Below are 22,660 nucleotides of genomic sequence, written 5' to 3' on the forward strand. Positions count from 1 at the left end.
GGAAGAAAAATGGGGACGGTTGGCTCTGAAATTTCTTTTAGACAAAATCCCAGCTCTGATGAGAAGCAGCCTGCTTGTAAATCTGCCTGACAAAAGTGTGAAATGGTCCCCAGCGTGCCTATGCACATGCAGCTGCTTGTTAAAACCAGAGCATTTGCCCAACTGCAGAATAGTGAGCAACGCTTACAACACCAAAGCGCTGAGCTGGGCCTCCCCTGCTAGAACAGCCCTTGGTCAATTGCAGTTTTCCTTGTTTCCCCTCGTCACCTCCTTTTTCTCCTTCCCACCCTATCCCAATCTCTTTCAAAGGGATTAATTCCTGTAACACTTCAGTAGAGAGAAAAGGGCTTTACTTGGCGGCTTTGGGCTTACAAGATCGTTGGTGAACAATCAGTCTGTCTGGCAGGAAGGTACGCCCACAAACATTACAGGGAACCAACTGGCTCTGGGCACTTGTCCAAGCAGCTTCATTTAAAGCATCAAGATCATAGAAGCCTTTGGCTGGAAAGTTAAAGGGAAAAAGCAAAAGGAAAAAAAGGGAAAAAAATATCAAAAACAAAAAGGAAAGAAAAAGGTAAAGTGAATCAGTTTTTATTAGGGAGAACCATATTCTACTTTCTATGGAAAATATTTTCAGGAAATACCTGTTCACTGAGTATTTTAAACAAATCATATTACTTTTGCCTCCAAAAAAGAAAGGGCTGCTCGCTCTTTCAAGGGTTGAGTAAAGTTAGCTGGGAATCAGACAGAGGTTTTCACTCTTTGGATTTTAAAAAGGAAAGACATTGTTTTACATGTTATGATATGCATTCTTCACTAATTATTAACATCTTTGCATATACATCATTATTTTGCAAATATAACTTTTGGCCTTCTTTCAGTTGACTCTAAATATAAGCTTACAAAGGGGAATCAGCATGTATTTGTATTTTCCTTTTCTGTAATTCTTCAGTGGAATGTTTTTAGAAGCCAAGACTGACAGTTGAGAGTGAATTTAAGATGAATTGTATCTTAAAAACTTATCATCTCTTCATGGTCATAAACTCAGATATTCTTTAAGTAATCAAAGTGGAGAATGCAAACAGAATAATCTGACAAAAAGATGTGTCCTTAAGAAAATAACAAAGACAGATGAGAAATGTATAATCTTCATTGGCAGAGCATGGGGAAAAAAGCATATGGCTTTATTTTAGAGAAACAATGTGGGATTTAGCTTTAATAAACCTTAGTTAAAATAGAATGACTTTAGTACATTAAACTGACTATATCTTAGAACCACTGAAAATAGGCCCCCAAAATGTAACAAGGCACTCAGAAACATATTACTTAGTTTTTATCTTTGGCACAGCATAGATTACTTCGTTAAAGCTTAGGCAATTCACATACTATTTCTATCTAATGGTTCACACAACCACAGTGAATCTTAAAGTTTTTAACATGTCTGCTCCTAATTCTTACTTTTCTGCTCCATGGGAATTTAAATCCCAGCAAAATCTAGTATTTCTTCTTTGGATATAGCAAACGTCACTGTCTATGTGGGATATGAATGTGTATTTTGAGTGCTTTGAAAAATGAGAAAAGAATGATGCTGACTTTCTCGTTACTCATATGAGTTTTAAAATGAATTCAAAAATTCCAGAGTAGTTATTGACTCTCACTTGAAGGTGATTCATCACATTTCTAAGTGTTTTTGCATAGGGCTTTGATTTCAGATCAGGAAGAGGGGTTAGTTGAACCCTATGACTACAATGAGTTCATGAGATAAAAATGGTAATGTGAAATATTTTTACCTAGAGAGGAAGAGCATCTTCAGAGATAAATAACGTGGGACTGAGAGGAAGACAATGCAGTTATAGGACCTATCTTTTCCATCTGTAGGCAGTAACAGAATGGTGAACCACCAGGGCTTTCAGACTAATCGTTCCTCTTACTTCTAGCCTTCTGGTAGTTATGGTCAAGCAGAGAAAGTGATAAAGATCAGAAGGGAAGGAAACAGATTTTGACACCAAGTGAGAAATGCTGGAAAGAGAGTTTCAATGAAATAAACAACCTGTTTGTGGAAAATTCTCTAATTTCAGTAGCTGGTTGTTTTCATCTTCAGCTCTTTTCCCACCTGTATGTAAAGCCCTCTTTTTGGCAAGGACTGTGAACAGCTAGGATCTAGCAGGATCTAGAATTTATCATACAATCTAGGATCTACTTTGTAGGTTGTTATAAAACTCTCCTTGTGTCACATCTCTGACACAAGTGCTTTGGACTAATTGACATTAAATACTTTTCAGCATTGCAAATCTATGGTTACATAGGACAACGGATAAATTGAAAGATACTCCTCTTAAAACCAACATTGTCCTATGAGATGGTTTAGGGGATCTACTGAGAAAATGACAATGGTAAAAATATGATAAGTCTGAGCTTGCATGGCAAAAATATTTTCTTAACTATTCTCATACCCTAAATGAATAAGCATGAGGCTTTGTGATGAGGCCAAACATGGCAGTGTAGTTTCAGTTTCATTTGGTTTGCACCAGGCTTTACAAATGATTAAATGCAAAAAATTCTGGAAACTTAAAATAGATGTCTGGATTTCTAGTTTGTTTTGTGTTATTGAAAGATATGAGTACATTGGACTAAATTTCTTAATGATAACACCAGCTGGAACTGGGCAGCGGCCTGTCTCCTTTAGAGTGATCTGATGCTCCACACCTCATCGTAGTCCTTACTTCCCCCTTTGTTGTACACACAGACCAGTTTACTCAATGTCATAACCTGACTAGTGGACCTGGTGAAAATTCAAGTTTGGTACCCCTGCTCTGTGAACACCAAGACACATTCATATTTGGAAACATGACTTTGGATGTTCCCAAAGGTTTTTTTTAAGTTTCATATTTTTTTAAGTTTTATTTATTTTTATTTTAAAAATATTTTATTATTTATTTTACATTCAAAGGGTTTGATGATATATGAAGGAAACTTTTGGGAAATAGAGCAAATTCCTATAGGTCTCTCTCATGCACAGTGTTGCCAGGACAGTGTCTTTATGTCTCAGCATCGGAAGATAATACTTTGGATAGGCATTCCAGAACTGTTTTTCTTATTTGTCTTTAACCAAAGCAGGAAATGTTGCTGATTTTGGTCGTTTGAACAAGTAAAAAAAGAAAATACTTCTGCTCTTATTAGTTTACAGAGAAAAGTCTCCCCTTATACACTCAAATCTTTTTTCTAGGAACTTACCAGTAATGGTCCTGACTTCTGGTTTTTTAGGTACTGGTCTCCTTAACTCTTTAGGCAACAAGTTGTTTTCATTATGCCATTTTTTCAGACATTGTGGCTCATGAATGCTAATAGATTTTGTTCCATATTCACGACCACAAATGTAGCAAACAACTGTTGGTGGACGCCGTATCATTGCTGGCTGTAAGTAACATAAAATAAATCATGAGTGAACTCCCATTCACAATTGCTACAAAGAGAATAAAATACCTAGGAATACAACTTACAAGGGATGTGAAGGGCTTCTTCAAGGAGAACTACAAACCACTGCTCAGGGAAATAAGAGAGGACACAAACAAATGGAAAAACATTCCATGCTCATGGATAGGAAGAATCAATATCGTGAAAACGGCCATACTACACAAAGTAATTTATAGATTCAATGCTATCCCCATCAAGCTACCATTGACTTTCCTCACAGAATTAGAAAAAACTACTTTATATTTTATACTGAACCAAAAAAGAGCTCATATAACTAAGACAATCCTAAGCAAAAAGAAGAACAAAACTGGAAGCAGCATGCCACCTGTCTTCAAGATTACAGTAACCAAAACATGGTACTGGTACCAAAACAGCTGTATAGACCAATGGAACAGAATAGAGGCCTCAGAAATAATGCCACACATCTACAACCATCTGATCTTTGACAAACCTGACAAAAACAAGCAATGGGGAAAGGATTCCCTATTCAAGAAATGGTATTGGGAAAACTGGTTAGCCATATGCAGAAAACTGAAACTGGACCCCTTCCTTACACCTTATACAAAAATTAATTCAAGATGGATTAAAGACTTAAATGTCAAACCTAAAACCATAAAAACCCTAGAAGAAAACCTAGGCAACACCATTCAGGACATAGGCATGAGCAAAGACTTCAGGACTAAAACACCAAAAGCAATGGCAAGAAAAGCCAAAATTGACAAATGGGATATAATTAAACTAAAGAGCTTCTGTCCAGCAAAAGAAACTATCATCAGAGTGAACAGGCAACCTACAGAATGGGAGGAAATTTTTGTAATCTATCTATCTGACAAAGGGCTAATATCCAGAATCTACAAGGAACCTAAACAAATTTACAAGAAAAAAACAAGCAAATTTACAAGAAAAAAACAAACAACCCCATCAAAAAGTGGGCAAGGGATATGAATAGACATTTCTCAAAAGAAGACATTTCTGCAGCCCAAAAACGTGAAAAAAAGCTCATCATCACCAGTCATTAGATAAACGCAAATCTAAACCACAATGAGATACTATCTCATGGCAGTTAGAATGGTGGTCATTAAAAAGTCAGGAAACAACAGATGCTGGAGAGGATGTGGAGAGTGTAAATTAGTTCAACCATTGTGGAAGACAGTGTGGCGATTCTTCAAGGATCTAGAACCAGAAATACCATTTACTCAGCAACCCCATTACTGGGTATATACCCAAAGGATTATAAATCATTCTATGATAAAGACACATGCACATGTATGCTTATTGCAGCAATATGCACAATAGCAAAGACTTGGAACCAACCCTGATGTCCATCAATGATAGACTAGATTAAGAAAATGTGGCACATATACACCATGGAATACTATACAACCTTAAAAAGGATAAGTTCATGTCCTTTGCAGGGACATGGATGAAGCTGGAAACCATCATTGTCAGCAAACTAACACAGGAGCAGAAAACCAAACACCCCCTGTTATCACTCATAAGTGGGAGTTGAACAATGAGAACACATGGATATAGGGAGGGGAGCATCACACGCTGGGACCTATTGGGGATGGTGGGCTAGAAATACCTAATGTAGTTAAAGGGTTGATAGGTGCAGCAAACCACTATGGTACGTGTATACCTATGTAACAAACCTGCACATTCTGCACATGTATCCCAGAACTTGAAGTATAATTAAAAAAAAAAAAAGAAAAAAAATCTGTTAGATAAAGCTTAGATTTGGAAATCATAGTTTAAAATTATATCACATTTAAGTTAACTGGAAAATCAATGTGATTAAAAAGAATCCCCACTAGTCAGGTGATGTTATCTTTTTGGCAATTAAAAGATTAAACTATATTATTTGAGTACTTGGGATTGGGGTGAGGACATGGGCTTCGGAGGAAATAAAAAAGAGCTAACCAGAATTCTTCATATTGATACTATATAAATTATATTTTCTCATTTAATAAATATTGATCGATTGCCTTCTGACTATTATATCCAAGTTACTATGCTGGGAGAATACAAAGATAAATCAGGCATAACTACTCTTCTCAATAACACCAGGCTCTAGTACACCCATATATCTGAGAGGAAAAGTAATAAATGTCAGTGGAAAGTTTATAACAGACATTGTTAACACTATTATGCCTCCCCACATTGGAATCATGTCAACAACTTTCTACTGCAAGCACTTGTGATTCTTTGCTTTTTTTGATCGGGAGGAGGCTCTGCCCACAGCAGAGCAGCTCATCAATTGCAGATGAGACTCAGCGAATACATATCCAGCTTCCTCACCAAGGTTGATTCCATATAGTCTTCCAGAAGTCCCCAGAGTGACTGGACCACAGTCACTTGTTAACACACTAGCTGGGCTTTGTTCTCTTCACTGTCTCTCTTCCTATTCCTTTACTGGGGTATCCTGAGATCACCTCCCAAATAAACTACTTGAACTAAAATTCTTAGTTTTCTTGTTCTTAGGAAGAACCAAATCTACGGGAGAGTTAAGGATAAGATGCAATAGGGAAATTCGGTTTCTGTCTAAGATACAGAAAAGCAGAAGAATCATTGCTTCCACCTAAACAATGAGAACAAATTGAATAGCTTACAGAATCATAATTTTTGAGTCCATTGGAGACTCAAAGTTGCAAGATAAATAGATGAACTAAAAGGCCTACCTAAGTTTGAAGATAGATCAATAGTACCAAGAAAAAGCCTCCAAGCTCCAAACTTTATATGAGACATAATTGTCTGCCACAAGAAAAGGGCAGAGTAGCTGAGCGTAAGCACCTCTAAGGGGCAGGCACGCAGGGACCATCTGTGTATACTCTCCTACCCACCAAGTCTTACACCCAGTAATAGGAGGTAACAATCTGACATTGGGGAGAGGACTGGGGATTGACAGAAGCCTCTACCATTTTAGGAACACAGGACCTGTCTAAATCTGAGGATAGAGCTATAGAAAAGCATTGCGCAGAGTACAAATAAAATTTATAAATCCAAAAAGGTAATTTAGGGAAGGAGAAAAACATTTTGTTCTGGATCTGTTGAGTTTGACATAATTGTAGAATTTAAATAAATAAATCCAGCCAAAACAGGAAATACAGGCCTGCAAATTCAGTATTCATTTATTTCAGAGCTATTCACACAGAAAAAAAAAATGTTTAAAACCATGTAAATTCTATAAATAGGAGTATGTAAAGAATATATGGAGAAAAATTATTGGGAGAATATTTATAGTAGGAATATTGGACACGGGAAATTATAGCCAGAAAACACAGAGAAAGGTTCAAATTTGCAGTTAAAGAAACAGGGCATGCAGACAAAAGATTCCATTCAGAATTCTGGAAACATTTCTGGTTTCCAGAAATATGGTATCATCAACCCTGTCAGATGCTACAAAGAGTAATGAGGGGCTGAGAAAAGGCTATTAGATGGAGTTATCAGTGGATTCCATAGCAGGAACTTTGAGAGATTAGTTCCAAAGGAGTGGTAATGGTAAAGGCTAAATTGTTAGGAGTTAAAAGTTATGTCAAGGAGGAGAACAACATACTTTCAAAAACTTGCAGAAAAGAAACTTGAGAGATAAGCAAAGTAGAAGAAAGGTTTGTTTTGTTGTTGTTTATAGGATAGGGATACCTTAGGTAGAGAGGAAAAGATTATAGGTCCCCAATGAAATAGGATAATTAAAAATCACAGAGGAGGCAGTAGAAGATGAGATTAAGGGCATAATTGGAGGTGTTAGCCTCTGAGAAAAGGGAAAAAAGGAAAGCTAGAGAAAGGGAAAAGGTGTTTGCAGAGAAGTGAGGAATTGGTGGAGCTCACATACGTGGACTTAGTCTTCTAAGTATGAGGCAAAGTGATCTTCAGAGAATGAAGAGATTTGAATTCTGGGAAATAGAATAGTGAAAGATGCTGGGATTATGCACCCTGGGGAATGTAGTAATGATTCAATTAGGGAAGAATATTCACTGAATAATGGAAAAGACCTAGTTACCTGAAGCTGCAAGAAATTTTGTTGGAATTAAATGACTTTTTTTCAATATGCTCTTTAGTAGCGCCAGGTGGCATGAAAACAGAAACAAATTAAGCTGATTGTGTGGTCTCCTTTGGGGAAATAAAACTAGGTAGATGTATATGTCATATAATCAGCCTACTTTTAACTATAACTATTGGGACTTTCACCTTGCACAGAGCAACATCAAAACCAGAAAGAAACACATTTATGATTTCTGCTTACCAGACATAAAAAGAGATGTTAGGTGAATAAATCCACAGTTACATAGACCAAGCAAAAAGGGAAAATAAAGTGACTCCCTGGATGATTGAAGTTTTTATAAAAAGAGTATTATTTGAAGTGGAATATTTTATTCTATTATTCTATACTAACTTATGCCAATAAACTGTCTACATTTATCAAAATAACTAAATAGTTGTTTATCCTTCTTTTCTTAGCCATATGGTGGGTTCTAACAATTTAAAAGTGACATTAAAAATATTTGAGAAATTCAAGAAAGACCTAACAGAAAGTACAAAGCATAAGCAAAAATTTTCAAGACATTTAATGTTTCTTACTACTTTTTTACATGTTTATTTACTGGAAAGGTTAATTAAATGCAGATTTTTTAGTTTAAAATGAGAAGTTATTCTTTTTACTTTGAAAATAGTGAATTTAATAAAATTCCACATGGAAAGTATGAGCCAAATCCAGTATTTAACCAAGCATATAAGCAAAATAAATGGCATGGGTCATAAATGAAGACATTTGTGTCACCGTGTCAGAAGATTTCCTCTGGAAGGAAAGTTAGAAGAAAACAGGCAGACACAGAGGTCAGAAGACATCTACCAAACAACGGAAAGGGATGTGGGGGAAAATTAATACCATAAAAAGACGAAGATGGTCTATATTATATTTTCTAAAGCTTGTCCCATGCTCTGTATTTGTGGTTGAACTTCCGTTGAACCTGCAATATACTCCATATTCTTATGTTTTGAGCATCTTACTCCTAAGCCATGCTCTAGTGAAGCACAAACAACCCAGCCACAGCAGAAGAGAAAAATACATCCACATGGGTCTGAACAGAGATAAGAAAACCTATTTTATTTTTCACTGATTTTACAATTGTCAGTCTGAAACTTCCAGGGAAAGCTGAGCAATCTCCAACTTGTGGTTATTGCCACTGCCCCAGCTGCCAAGGTTTTCCTGTTTGGCCTCTTTTTCCAGTCCAGGGTTTTCCTATTTGGCCTTTTTCAGATAGAAGTGGATCTGTGGGGGATGGAAAGAAGGAACAGAAAGAAGGGACTGTAGCTCTGGCAGGACCAGCAGAAGGCTCCCTCTTAGCAAATGCGCAGGCTGTAGCTTTCAGTGGCATGGCATAACAGAGTAAGGAGGGCAGTGGAAGGGTGGCTGAGGAGGTTATGTGAGGGCAGGGGGCCCTGTCTATGGAGGCCCTTGCCAGGACCAGCCAACTTCAGGAAAGTGTTATCAAAGGAAGGCAAAGAGGAAGTCGATAAGTCTGAGGTTGCTGAAGAGCAAAGAATTAGGTCAACAGTTTTCCTGTAACATTTCAGATAATATTTTGCTGGTGTGGCATTACTTTTTGAACATCAAGGTAAAAGACATTTTTTACAAAAAGTTAATCACTAAATCTATGTAAGTGTGCATAAAAGTCTGTCAGGGCTCATCACAATTTTGTTTTGGTCCTCTCAGTTTCCTGGGAAAGTTGATTTAGGCTAGATATAGGCAGGCACTTGAACACTTTAGGGAAAGCTTTTAACTTGAATCCACTAACTTTTCATATGCTTTCAATTATTTTGCTGGCCACTATTGGAATTATCATATTATTTTCCACACAGCATCTTTTTCTTTCTGTTAATGTCTTTTCTCTGTCAGGAACACTTCATGTTCAATGTTTTAGGCCAGGTTTGTGTAACACACAGGGAAGTGGATATTTAACTACTTTTATCCTAATTATTGTATATATCACCTGGCATCCATCCATTCATTGTTACTGTTTGAAATAGTCATAGTATCACTATTGAAGCAGGGGAGAAAGATTAAGGACCAAGAAAAGAGACTGATTTGTTGGAGAACCTTAAGAGAGGTTTGGATAAAAGAGGAATGGACATAGTTGTTTCAGAAAACCAAGACTAGAATACCTATTATTCAGATAGGTTCAAATTTCTCTAGATGACCTCTCTGATAGTACAGGCTAGAAGGAAACCACTGTGAAATACACAATTCAATAACTAACAGAGTTTGCAGAAAGAACTATGACAACTGGTCAGAAGGAAAAAAATATTCCTAGCACTAAATTTATTGCATGAATTTATGAATTTTAATAAAAGATGTAATGAAAACTAAAATGGAAGTCATTACTAGCAGTTTTACAAAATATCAGAAACACTCCACATTTGTTTATTTCTTTTCTTTTCTTTTCTTTTTTCTGAGATGGAGTCTCACTCTGTCGCCGAGGCTGGAGTGCAGTGGCGCGATCTCTGCTCACTACAAGCTCTGCCTCCCGGGTTCACGCCATTCTCCTGCCTTGGTCTCCTGAGTAGCTGGGTCTGCAGGCGCCCGCTACCACGCCTGGCTTTTTTTGCATTTTTAGTAGAGATGGGGTTTCACTGTGATAGCCAGGATGGCCTCTATCTCCTGACCTCGTGATCTGTCTGCCTCGGCCTCCCGAAGTGCTGGAATTACAGGCGTGAGCCACCACTCCCAGCCCACATTTGTTCACTTCTTATACTAATTATACAGAAGATATGAAGTGATAACTTATAGTGTGAAAGCATAGTTCTGTGATGTTATTTACAGGGGAGTTCAGAGAATGTGATCCAAGCATCACCTTATGAAATAGAAATTGGTAAGAAATGTTTATGGAGCAATAGTCTTTGAAAATCTGATTAGTGTCACAGTGATCTCCCCAGAAAAATGCATATGTATACAGAATTGTGGATATGGTTTCAATTGATTGGTAGATTCCCTAAAACTCATCTATTAGCCCCATCTATTAGAGCTACTGGGCCTTTAGCCAGAGCCAAACTTTTTCTTCCAATAGATAATTCGTTGCTAAAGGGGCCATTTGGCACTGTTTAAATGGCTCAGAAAGTTCTGAGTTGAAGCATTCAAGAGCTTATAAAATACACCATATCTGGCTTTAGGGTGATTCTAAGCACTGTTTTGCCTAGAATAGTCTTATTATTTACCTGTTGTCTTTGCTAATATTAATAGCTCTTCTTTTACTCTCTAAAATGTCCCTGTATAATAAATACATGATATAGCCACTCTACCTCTGATTCTCTTTGAAAAACATTAGTTAATACAAGAAATCAAGGATGAAACAACAAAAAAGCTAAAAAATATAGAGATTGTGACTAAAAGAGTGGCAATTAATCCACTTAAATCATGGGAGGCAAAATAACTATAGAAATTGTAGAGGCTGTGCCCAGTGGCTCTTACCTGTAATCCCAGCACTTTGGGAGGTCAAGGAGGGTAGATTGCTTGAGCCCAAGAGTTTGAGACCAGCCTGAGCCTGAGCAATACAGTGAGACCCCATCTCTACAAAAAATGTAAAAAATAGCTGGGCATGGTAGCACATGCCTATAGTTACCAGCTACTAGTAGCCTGAAGTGGGAGGACCACCTGAGCCCGGGAAGTTGCGGCTGCAGCGAGCTGTGATTGTGCCACTGCACTCCAGTGTGAGCATCAGTGTGAGACTCTGTCTCAAAAAAAAAAAAAAAAAATTATAGAGAAGAGAATATAAAATTATCAAAATTAGTAGGGGAAGGAGCAGTACAAAGAAGTTAATGACATTAAATTCCTCAGTTTTCATGTGAAACAGTCAATTGAAGCAGTGTAAAATTAAAATTTGAAGTTAATGTTTTGCAAATCCTTGAATAATTACTTTTTTTTCAACTTTAGTAGGTCCTTTTAAAAACTAAACTTTTAGTGAAGAAATATTATCTTGAAGTTCAGCAAAATTATTAGTTTCACTTTGGTGTCTTTTTGTCAAATGCAAGTAAATTAAATTTATCTCTACTAATAATCTCACTTATATGAAAACATATACATGTCTACTTATGTATGTCTGTGTACACAGATGCCTGGAATGATATCCACTAAGGTCAAATTAGAGGAGTCTGGGGTAATTTTTATACTTTCCTAATGGCTTGAATTTTAAAATGAATTTGTATCATTTTTATAATAAAATAATAAAAAAAGGGTATCAGCTCTGGAGTCAAAAGTTAATCTGGATTGGGTAGTAAAATCAGTCTTAAAGGTAAAATAATGCAGACTGAATTACTTTCTGAAAATTCCTGAAATAACTCATAAAAGATATTCCAAGATTATGTATATAACATAGTTTAGTATTATAACAAACTAGTAGTTGGAATTAGAGTTAGTATTAGGAATGAATACAGTTTTGCATAGCATAAAATTACAAGGCTGTGGCATAATAAGAAATGCATATTTGGTCTCTGCACCTACTTCCTGACACAGAGCTCTCAAAATCCTTGTAACTTCTTGAGTGATAGGGTTGATAGGGGCTTTTAAAATTGTGTTTGGTCCTTTTCCCGTTTCTGAAACAAGAGCTTCTAAGACTTTTGGAATCCCCGGGAGTGATGAGTGTCTTTTTGTATGTAATGAATGACTGGTGGCTGGGACCCGTAGACAGCTTAAAGATTAAGGCTGGTTGCCAGAATGACCAAGGCCTGATGAGAGGGCTGGAAATTTCTGCCCTACTTGCTGACCTCTGAGGAGGGAAGAGGGGCTGGGGATTGAGATAATCACTAATGTTCAATGATTCAATCAATTACTTTTATGTAATGGAAGCTCCATAGAAACTCCAAATGAAGAGTTTCAGATAGCTTCAAGCTTGGCAAATCCATTGAGGTGCTGGGAGGGTGGTGGCCCCAAAGGTTACAGAAGCTCCACACTACCCCCAACCCCATACCTTGTCCTATGTACCTATTCATCTGACTGTTCTTCTGTAATCATTTATAGTAAACTGGTAACATAAATAACACGATAAAATGTTTCCCTGAGTTTTGTGAGCTGTTAGAGCAAATTATTAAGCATGAAGGCAGGATCATGGGAAATTCAGTTTTTAACCAAGTTGACAGAAGTATGAGTAACCTGACTTCCCAGTAGTTGTGATTGGCTTCTGAAGCTGGGGGGCAGTCTTGTGAGACTGAGCCCTCAACTTGTGAGGTCTGCGCTAACTCTGGGACAACACTCAGTTGTCTGGAGAACTGGAGAACTGGTTGTTGCTGTAGGGGTAAAAATCCACACATTTGGTGTCAGAAATGTTGTCAATAGAAAACATTTTCCTTTTAAATACAAAATAAAAATACTTATAGTACTTTAAGTTGCATTATTCCAATACTATTTTATTTTGCTAATTGTTTGTAGTTGAGTACATATCAGTTAAATACTTGTATGGCAAAACATAATTGAAATCCTAGAATTCTGCTCCATTACTTTAAAAAGCAGTAACAAATGTCTGGAAAAATAATCTGAGAACAAGATTTAGCCTGAGTCCATTTCCACCATAAGATAATCCTAAATGCAACTCTTACAGATATTTTAATTTTGTCTAGGCTGTTTCCCGCGCCTGAACGCATTAGTCAAAAAATGAACTCACAAGCAACTAAGTGGGGCTGTGTGGTACTAGTCATCTTATTTTGAAAAGTGGCGGTCAAAAGGATAATTTGGTGGATGGATGAACCAGGCCATCCTTTGGATCCTGTATTGCCCATTCTAGATGGATTGACATATCGCCATATAATTTTCATCTTCTCAACTATCTCCGCCCCCACCCCACTTGACTGTTTTGTGCAAACTTGGCCTATCTAACATGATCTCAGTAATTTTATGGTTCTCTGTGGCTACAGAGTAAAGTCTAACACTTCATGCAGACTTCAGCCATGGCCAATCTTAGCCCCACGAAACGCATCTTTGAGCCACACCAAACTGGACACTATTCCCCAAGCTAGAGGCCACAGTCCTCAACTTTGCTGTCTCCATGCCTTCATTCATCTACTTCCTCCAGCACCAAGCTGGAGGTTGTGGGGAATCCTAATCCTTAACTCTCTGTAGTTATGGAGGCAAACATATAAACTATTAATTTACAAGCCAAAAGGTGTAAGTATCATGATATGGGGACATAGTGCCACAGGAGTCTGAAGCAGGAAGAAAAGGAAGTGTTTTGATCAGAAGCCAATGAAGTGGATAATATCTGAAGTCGGTTTATTGAATGGTAGAACTGTACTGGAGAGAGGAGAACTCCTTTAGGCAAGCTGCTAAACAACATGACCTTTTCAACAACTGTTTAATAGTACTGTAGTATGTGAACATGAAAGCCCTAATGCCCATAATGGAAACAAGAAGTCTGCTTAGAGGAAGTATACAAGTGAAGATCAATCTGTTCCACATAGGATGGAAACACGAGTGGTTAGACCTTGAGAAAATAGTTGAAGGTCGTGACCTTTTCTAAGTGTCTCCCCTGGCCCTCTGTCTTTCCACCTTAGTCCAGATCCCAGACTTCATCCTCCTGTCAGAATAGTTGGGTAGAGATTTGACAAATAACACTGAAAGGAAGGACTTTCTATAATAAGAGAGCTGTATCAGTCAAGTTAAGGTGTTATGTTGTTTTGGATAGAGAGAGGGCAATTTTGGGGATTGTGTTGAGCCCTGAATATAAGGATGTGGACTTCATATCTTTGAGACATAATCAGATTAAGAAATGGGCAAGATGGGACAATTTATAATTTTTATACACTAAACCATCTTGGTTTTCCCATATTGGAGAAATGCAAATTGGTTCTGCCTGCACTAAAGTTCTGAAGTCACAATAAAAAAACATGAATTTGGCCAGGTATGGTGGCTCACGCCTGTCATCCCAGCACTTTGGGAGGCCGAGGTGGGCAGATCGCCTGAGGTCAGGAGTTCAAGACCAGCCTGGCCAACGTGATGAAACTTTATCTCTACAAAAATACAAAAATTAGCTGGGCATGATGGTGGGTGCCTGTAATCCCAGCTATTAGGGAGGCTGAGGCTCCAGCCTGGGAAACAGAATGAGACTCTGTCTCAAAAAAACAAAAAACATAAAATAAAACAAAACACGAATGCAACTGGAAACATCCATAAATAGAGCAAGAAAGTTGAATACAGTCATTCAATGCTCTATTAGTGAGCAATAAAAAAGAATCACTGCTACTTGCACCAGTGGATGAAACTCAGAATCATTATGCTGAAAGAAACCAAACACAAGAATACACATGACATGATTGTATTTATATAAAATCCAGACTAATCTGTAGATTAGTGGTTGCCTGGAGGCTAGAAGTGGAAGGTGATAAAGAAATATAAGACATTTTGGAAGGTAATGAAAATGTTCTATGTCTTGGTTATGGTGGTGGTATAATAGGTTTCTAAAACCATCAAAATTCATTGAATTGCTCATGTTTAATGGATGCAGTTTATTGTTTGCAAATTATTTCTCAACAAGGCTGATTTAAAAACACTCGTGCAGATACAGTTTAGTGGAGTATTTTTGCATTGCCATGCTCATGAAATGCAGTCAGTTGAAAGTCAGCATTACACATTGTAAAAGAAATTCCAGAATCAAGTAATGTATTTTAGTTATTTTTTGCCGGGACCTAGGGAATATTTCAAATGATCTCTATTCTAAACTCTTTAATTTGTCTCCCAAGAAGTTTTCCTAGTTCAAAAAACAAAGCATATAACCACAAAAGAAAACAAATAAAAACATCAAATTAGAAAATGTTTTATCAAGACTTTTTTTTCAGGACATTACATTTTTTGTAGGACAAAGTCCATTAAGAAGCAACCCCATTTACATAAGATTTCTTCAAGAAAAACTCAACCCTAGAGTTTCAGTACCTGAGCCCTGTAGCCAGAGATGAATAACATAAAAGCAGGACTGTCCCTTTGCACCCACGTGCATGGCATCTTGTCTGTTTGAAACATAACCGACCAGTTTCTTGGCTAGCCATATGTAGAAAGCTGAAACTGGATCCCTTCCTTACACCTTATACAAAAATTAATTCAAGATGGATTAAAGACTTAAATGTCAGACCTAAAACCATAAAAACCCTGGAAGAAAACCTAGGCAATACCATTCAGGACATAGGCATGGGCAAGGACATAGGCATGGGCAAGGACTTCATGTCTAAAACACCAAAAGCAATGGCAACACAAGCCAAAATTGAGAAATGGGATCTAATTAAACTGACAGGGTGGCAATTCCTAAAGGATCTAGAGCTAGAAATACCATTTGACCCAGTCATCTGATTACTGGGTATATACCCAAAGGGTTATAAATCATGCTGCTATAAAGACACATGCACACATATGTTTACTGCGGCACTATTCACAATAGCAAAGACTTGGAACCAACCCAAATGTCCATCAATGATAGACTGGATTAAGAAAATGTGGCACATATACATCATGGAATACTATGCAGCCATAAAAAAGGACGAGTTCATGTCCTTTGTAGGGACATGGATGAAGCCGGAAACCATCATTCTAAGCAAACTATTGCAAGGACAGAAAACCAAACACTGCACGTTCTCACTCATAGGTGGGAATTGAACAATGAGAACACCTGGACACAGGGTGGAGAACATCACACACCGGGGTCTGTCGTGGGGTGGGAGGAGTGGGGAGGGACAGCATTAGGAGATATACCTAATGTAAATGATGAGTTAATGGGTGCAGCACACCAACATGGCACATGTATACATATGTAACAAACCTGCATGTTGTGCACATGTACCCTGGAACTTAAAGTTTAATAATAATAAAATAGAGACATAACTGACCAGTTTCTTATCTTCCAACATATGAAGAACTTCAAGGTTTATTAGTATATAAGTGTGTGTGTGTGTGTGTGTATACGCACAAAACACATAAATTCAGTTAGTCTTCATCTACAGTTGATTTTAGGGATACTGAAAGGCTCTCCTTGTGTCACACTATTTATTCCTTTATATTTTCCTTGTGCTTGCCCTTGTCTACTCTCCAGCCTACAATTATTTTCTTTAGGGTCATTCAGCTCGGAAAGAGAGAGCTGAGAACTTTGGCTCTAGAAGGGCACAGAAACAATTACCCATCTGCTACCAGGGAATAGAGGAAGCCTCCTGCAATCACACATTGGAAGGCAGTAATTTGCTGGATTTATTTGTAACCATTACAAAAACACTCTGCTTTTTTGATGAGGTCATTTTAGTGGGCCTTTGCCAAAGAGCCACATCAAAATGTAAACTATGTTACTACTAAATATGTCTGCAAATGAAATGCCTGTGTCCTCTCAAGTAACATGCTTTGTATATTACTTGGAAATATTTTTTTAAATGCAGAAAGTTTAATGGTCTTTTTTATTTTTGTAGGTTGCATCATCCCTACATCAAACCTACATTTTGTAGATTGCATCATCCCTACATCAAAACAGCCATGTTCCCAGTGTTCATTTGAGATTATTCATTAACCTAAGAGTCAAAGAGAACTCAGGGAACCCAGAGGTAAGAGAATATCCTGTAAGGCAAATAGCCCCTGTAAGCCTGAACCGCGACTTGGAGCAAATCAGAAAAAAGGCACTCCTACCTTCAGACACTTTCCAACCATACGGTTGTAATCACTAATCTGTAATAAGACAAGTCACAACATGTAGAATTAAAAAATGGTGACCACGGGGGAGATAGACAGGAAAATCCTTACCCTGTCTCACAACTGGGCCTAGAACTGGCCGTATATGTCAATGTGTACTTTGTCTCTCAGATGGAGTGTGACTGGTAACCGGTACAGTATGCTAGTCCACAAATATCTGGGATGAATCAGATGCTTTTCAATTTCAAAAGCCAACGAAACAATAGGATTCTAGATTTTGATACTGCATTTCCATTGTGAGCAGAAATAAACCGGAGACATCTGCTGGAAACACAGCTGAGACCCACACTAAATGGAAATGCATGTGGAGGAAAGGGCTGTCCCTCGCTAGGTGATTTAATTGAAGCCCAGATATTGTTGCTCAGAAGTATTTTCTGATTACTGACAATGTGTCAGGGACTGTGCTGGGTACAGAACTGAGAACTAGCCCTAACAGTGGAAATGACTATCTTGAACTCACTACTTTATTTACTTTCTTTTCTTTTTGCCCCTTTCGTCTCAATCCAATCCCTTTATTTAGAAAATATTTTTTAGCTTTGTCCAAAGCTCTATCTCTGAGACAGTATCAGGTTGACAGATCCCTATTTGGCATGTGCTGAGCCCATTCATTTGAAATTACTCAAGATACAGGGGCAGGGTGAGAAGGGGACCTGTTGAGTGGAGGAAGCATCCTGACTTCTCTGCCCACTAACATGTTTGAAGTCAGACTGATTAATTTTGAAAACTACTCTCCAGATGTGCAGCCTCTCTAGCATCCTTGACTTTTGGTCCTTAAAAATTATCAGAAGGTTTGGCTCCAAGATGTCTGATCCAGAAGAATAGCTTCATTGTTCCAGAGACTCCCACAGGTGATCCACATGGTAGTTGGCTGCTGGGGTGAGTTACCCTATGCTCAGGTACGAAGTGTGTATGCCCCTGGTCCCTGCACACAGCTGTCGCACAAACATGTTGCTTCTTCAGCATCCGCAGCTGTCTTCTCCTGGCCCAGGCCTGGGTCTTTACAGCATCTCACCCGGACTACCCAATGGAACTGCCTCCTCTCGGCTTTATGCTCTGGATTTCAGGTTGCAAGCGGATGGACCAACAGTCATTTTAATCAACAGCATGTTTTAATTGGCCAGGACAATGTTCTTAAAAGTTTTAAATGTGAATATCTTTAGGTGAGGCTGACTCTCCAGTATACCACAAGCTCTACCACTCCCCGTTGCCCTCTATGCAGCCTGTTCTGCCCCTGAAAGCATTTGAGCTTGTGACTCTGAGCTGCCTATTTTTCCAATTCCTCTCCTCAGTCATATCGCCAATAAAAAGTATTTTCCTTATATCTCATGTCTAAGAAATGAATGTGCCAATGACTAAAAAGGGTTTGTCACCTATCAAGGGAATTTTTGTATTTTAGCTGAGATCTCCTATAGAGTCAGTGTTTTCACTCAAAAGCTGAATCATTGACTGAGGAATTAAAACAAAACTTGCCAGGTAGTAGGATAGTAGGAAAGGTACTTTAGAGGAAAAAAAAAAAAAAAAAAAAAAAAGCATAGTGACACAGAGATTGTCACATTGAAGCTTCCTTGTTCTTTTTGAATTTAAGCACGACGACGATTACAACAGAACTTGACAGGAGGCTTGAAGCCTATCCTTAGGCAAAAGAAACTGTACTTTAAGGCATGAGACTGATTTCCAAGACGCTGTGCACACAGTGAGCATGGGTAATCCTTGAGTCATTTACTCTCTGGGGGATTTTTGCTTTCCCTGTTCCCAGCTGGATCCCAGGCTGTCAAAAACAGGGCACATTTTGCCAAGATCTGAGGGAATTATGTGATTGTGTAGATATTTGAATGTGTGTCATTCCATCAACGAGTGTTTCTCTTTCTCCATGATAAAATTAAACTAAAAATTTGGACCTTAGCTTCTGTTTTAGATTTTCTACACTCCAGATTCCTTCCATTAAGCCAAATAATTGAGATTTCTGTGGTAAGTGCACAGGGCATATCATAGAATGCAGGAAGTTTGGATGGAGGAAGTAAGAGTGAGCGTTCTCCTCCCTCCATACTTGATGAAAAAGGCTAAAACCTCTTTTATAAATCCTTATGTATATTGCAATATTAAACATGTCTGACTAAGTGGCATAATGGCAGCTAATTACCAGCATTTACTAAGTAACAGGCCCTGTACTAAACACTTTACGTGCTTTATTTCATTTATTCTCATAATAACCCTCTGGGCAGAGCTCAGTGCCCCTACTTTATAAACCAGGAAACTGAAGCACACAGTGATTACTAAGTGGAAAAGTTGGTTTCTATTGCAGAGAGTTGGGTCTTCTGTAAAGCGGGCAGGGAGAAGCCCACAGATAAAGTTTTGTCAAGCACCATCCCAGGTCCTTTGCAGGCATCCTCTCATTTCAACCTCTCATGATGGAAACTGAGACTTGGGGAGGTTAAGTAACTTGTTCAAAGATATTTGATTTAATTGTGCATCTATGATCTGAATCCAGGTCTGTCTGATTCCAGTTGCTTCTAAAAACATGGGAGATACAGTCATCAGTGGTCAGTGGGGTATCATGCCCTGCCTTACATGTCCAGAGTCAGCCATTGGACAGGACTGGGGAAAAACTAGCAAAACTCCCGCCTTTGCTCTCCCAACTATCTCGAAAGTTTATTCCTTTGGGTCAAACATTACTTTCTCCCAGATAGGTTTTCAGAATGCAAACAGTCCTATGAAAGATGGTTTTCTGTTAAGTTTATAAAATTATCTTGACCCCCTTCCAACAATACCAAGGGGTGGGGGTGGCAGAGGTAGGGAGAGTGCAGAAGGTGCTAAAATGCAAAGGAGATTAGAATATGAGGCGAGGCAACCAGAGACTCATTTCTCCAAATCAGAATCTTGCCTTCAGCCATTTAAAACATAATTTCAACCAACCTGACTGAGTCTGAATGTATACAATTAAGTTTCTACTCTTTTAGTCATGTCCTACATACAAAGTATAAATAGTATTTTAATATATAGGAGTAACTGCATAGTTCAATCCCAAACCTTAACAATTGGAGAGTTTGATTGTTTAGAAACCACTGGTATTTCACATTTACTTCTGGTGTTTTAAACAATTCTCCCCAAATGTCACATCTGGAAGGATCGTTGTTTAAAATTAAATTGTTTTTGGAAATCACTGGATGCCGCGTAAAAGAATTTCCCAATCCGGCCTGTCTATTGGCCAACTAAAAGAGGCTGTTACTTGTGATTTGGAGTTTCGTTTTGCTCCTTTTAACATAAGAAAGATTTGACATTCATTTGAAAATGTTGTTTTTATTAAATTATCTTTATGTATTTATTTTTTAAAAAAGAACTATTGATATTTCAAATGCCTGCTTGACATTTTAGTTATTTAATTGTTAATCTTAAGCTACGAAGCTGAAAAATATAGGTCAAAGAATGAATTCCAAATTAGACTCTAATTTGGTCTAGGTTTCTGAAAGAAACACAATTTCCTAGCTGAAGGTTTTTTTTTTGTTTGTTTGTTTTTTTAAATTTTCACATTTGAGATAAGAACCGTTTCTGTTTTTGTTTTTCTGATCTTAGAAGAACATAGTTGGAAGGTGAAGTGTTTGAGGTATTGATTAAACGTCTTGCCAAATTCTTGTCTGAAATGACTCTCCTTGAAGAAAATGGTTGGAGAATGTTCTTAGTGTTTGGTTCTTGTGCTCTTCAGTTTGGATACAGGCCTGACTCTTAGGCCAGTTGGCTTCCAGGTCACAGAGTAAAATGGAGAAACAAGGGAAAATGGAGGAAAGACAAGAAACACCCATGGGCTATGGCAGACACTCAATTTGTCCAGTGCATATAATTAAAAAGATGAAAAAAAAAAATGCTCTCTGACCTGAACTTGGACGTTGGGTTTTTTCTAGTGCCTGATTTGTCTACAGCTTACGTGTTAGAGCACATACCGCTCAGGGGTGGAGGCCAAGAAAAGGAGTTTTCCTATAAAAAGAAGACCATCGCCTTGGATAGGCCAGAAAGAATTCTAACTTTAAGATATTTTTAAAAAATTTTCCTATCAGAGTTGACCCCGATCTCTCCTTATCCTTTGCTTCTACTCTCTGCCTCCAATTACTTGAAGTTTTAACATGGGACCAGTGATACCTTTATGTTCCCACCTTCTCTGATTAAAAGTAACTGGGGATATGACAGCAGCATGGGAGACTTTAAAGATGGGATCATGGCATCAGAGCAGGTGCTTGGGCTGAGAATACTGGAAACTTACTGAGTTCCTGGATTTACTAGCCCTTTCTTCAATTTGTAGGTCATTTCTTTCTATGTATAAGACAACCTCATAAAGTAAATGCTACAAAGAGACAAGAGATGTAAGGAAGATGAGCACTGCACAACATAATGGGAGAGAAGAAGATGGAGTCTTAAGTTCTCTCAATTCCCCACCTATCCATAAGGCTGAACTTATGCCTCACATTGAGCACTGAGATTCTGTTTATGGGACAATCACCTCTGTTTCAATAAGGACTCTTTACAGATTGCGTTGCACTACCTTTGTTGGAATTTTAAGAATTTTGGGAGAGACTGTAGTTGTTGACCTTGGAATTTGGATTTTTAAGTACTGGAGCTATATCCATTCGCTCACTATATAACGATTCAGTATCCATGATCACTAGGAAATGTGGATGTACATGTGTTTGGGCTGGAAGCAAGTGATGGGGAAAAAAGGCTTTGAAGACATACGAAATTAAGCTAGATTAACTTTTTGAGAGTATAACTATGTTATGGTTTTTGTTCATTTTAGGCCTAAGTAATATTTGAATTTATAATATGTGATCCTCTCCTCTCACAGAAGTTACAGTCAGTGTTTTTCTTTCTAGAGAAGCAGAAAGCCACATAAAGAAGTGCCAGTGCAAAGAAAGAGCACCTATTTTTGCTTTGGGCTTTGGGCTCTGGGAGATGTAGTTGTATCTATCACAGTCCCTCTACCCAGCAATATGTGATATATAATTACAAGTTAAGGATGAGTTTTTAAATGATTAGATTAGACTGTGATTTGTACAGGTGAGAATTATCCTTTAAATTTTTACATTAGAAAGCTATACATCAATTTCACTGATGAGGCAGTGGCTCTAAAATGTGTAACTCTCCCCACCTTCAACACACACATATTCCACACATGTAATACATACACACAAATTCCCTTGGGTTGGCTTCTGGAGCCAACAACGTAGAAGAGAACTGGTCCTGTTACCTTAGTGTTGTGGTTTGTTGACCTGAGAGCCATGGGATCATGGAATGCTGCCCTGATATGCAGGCATGGTTGGCACCAAGGAAAGATGAAGAAGCGGCACAGCAAGTTGGGTATTAGTAGTCCAGCTGTCAGCATCATCAAGGGGTAGTTTGTGAGGTCGAGGCTGGTTTTCATGACATCAGCACAGCTGAGGAGGTGAGCTAGGACCACTGAAGATTATTAAAATGGTTGGATCTACAAGTAGGAGCCCACTGAAT

The 22,660-nt window shown here is 38.1% G+C and overlaps 1 protein-coding gene across 1 annotated transcript; it reads right to left on the reverse strand.

Annotated features, from left to right (window-relative positions):
• Positions 1-333: 333 nt before the first annotated feature.
• On the reverse strand, positions 334-22,490 carry LOC126957536 (zinc finger protein 474). Its single transcript, XM_050795571.1, has 3 exons — positions 22,404-22,490; positions 3,235-3,415; positions 334-501 (listed from the first exon to the last, which is right to left on the reverse strand). Exons 1-3 carry the CDS (start codon positions 22,434-22,436, stop codon positions 350-352), a joined length of 366 nt encoding a protein of 121 aa, XP_050651528.1. The 5' UTR covers positions 22,437-22,490; the 3' UTR covers positions 334-349.
• Between the last annotated feature and the right edge of the window lie 170 nt (positions 22,491-22,660).

Source organism: Macaca thibetana, chromosome 6, assembly GCF_024542745.1.
Source record: "Macaca thibetana thibetana isolate TM-01 chromosome 6, ASM2454274v1, whole genome shotgun sequence".
In the NCBI taxonomy this organism is placed as follows: Eukaryota; Metazoa; Chordata; class Mammalia; order Primates; family Cercopithecidae; genus Macaca; species Macaca thibetana.

What these genes read in the sequence shown, in the direction of transcription:
- LOC126957536 (XM_050795571.1), bottom strand. Translation starts at nt 22,436, where the DNA reads ATGGCTCTCAGGTCAACAAACCACAACACTAAG. An exon ending in CAACAAACCACAACACTAAG is followed by an intron (nt 3,416 to 22,403) that starts GTAACAGGACCA and finishes TGTTACTTACAG; the next exon opens with CCAGCAATGATACGGCGTCC. An exon ending in AGAAGTCAGGACCATTACTG is followed by an intron (nt 502 to 3,234) that starts GTAAGTTCCTAG and finishes TTAACTTTCCAG; the next exon opens with CCAAAGGCTTCTATGATCTT.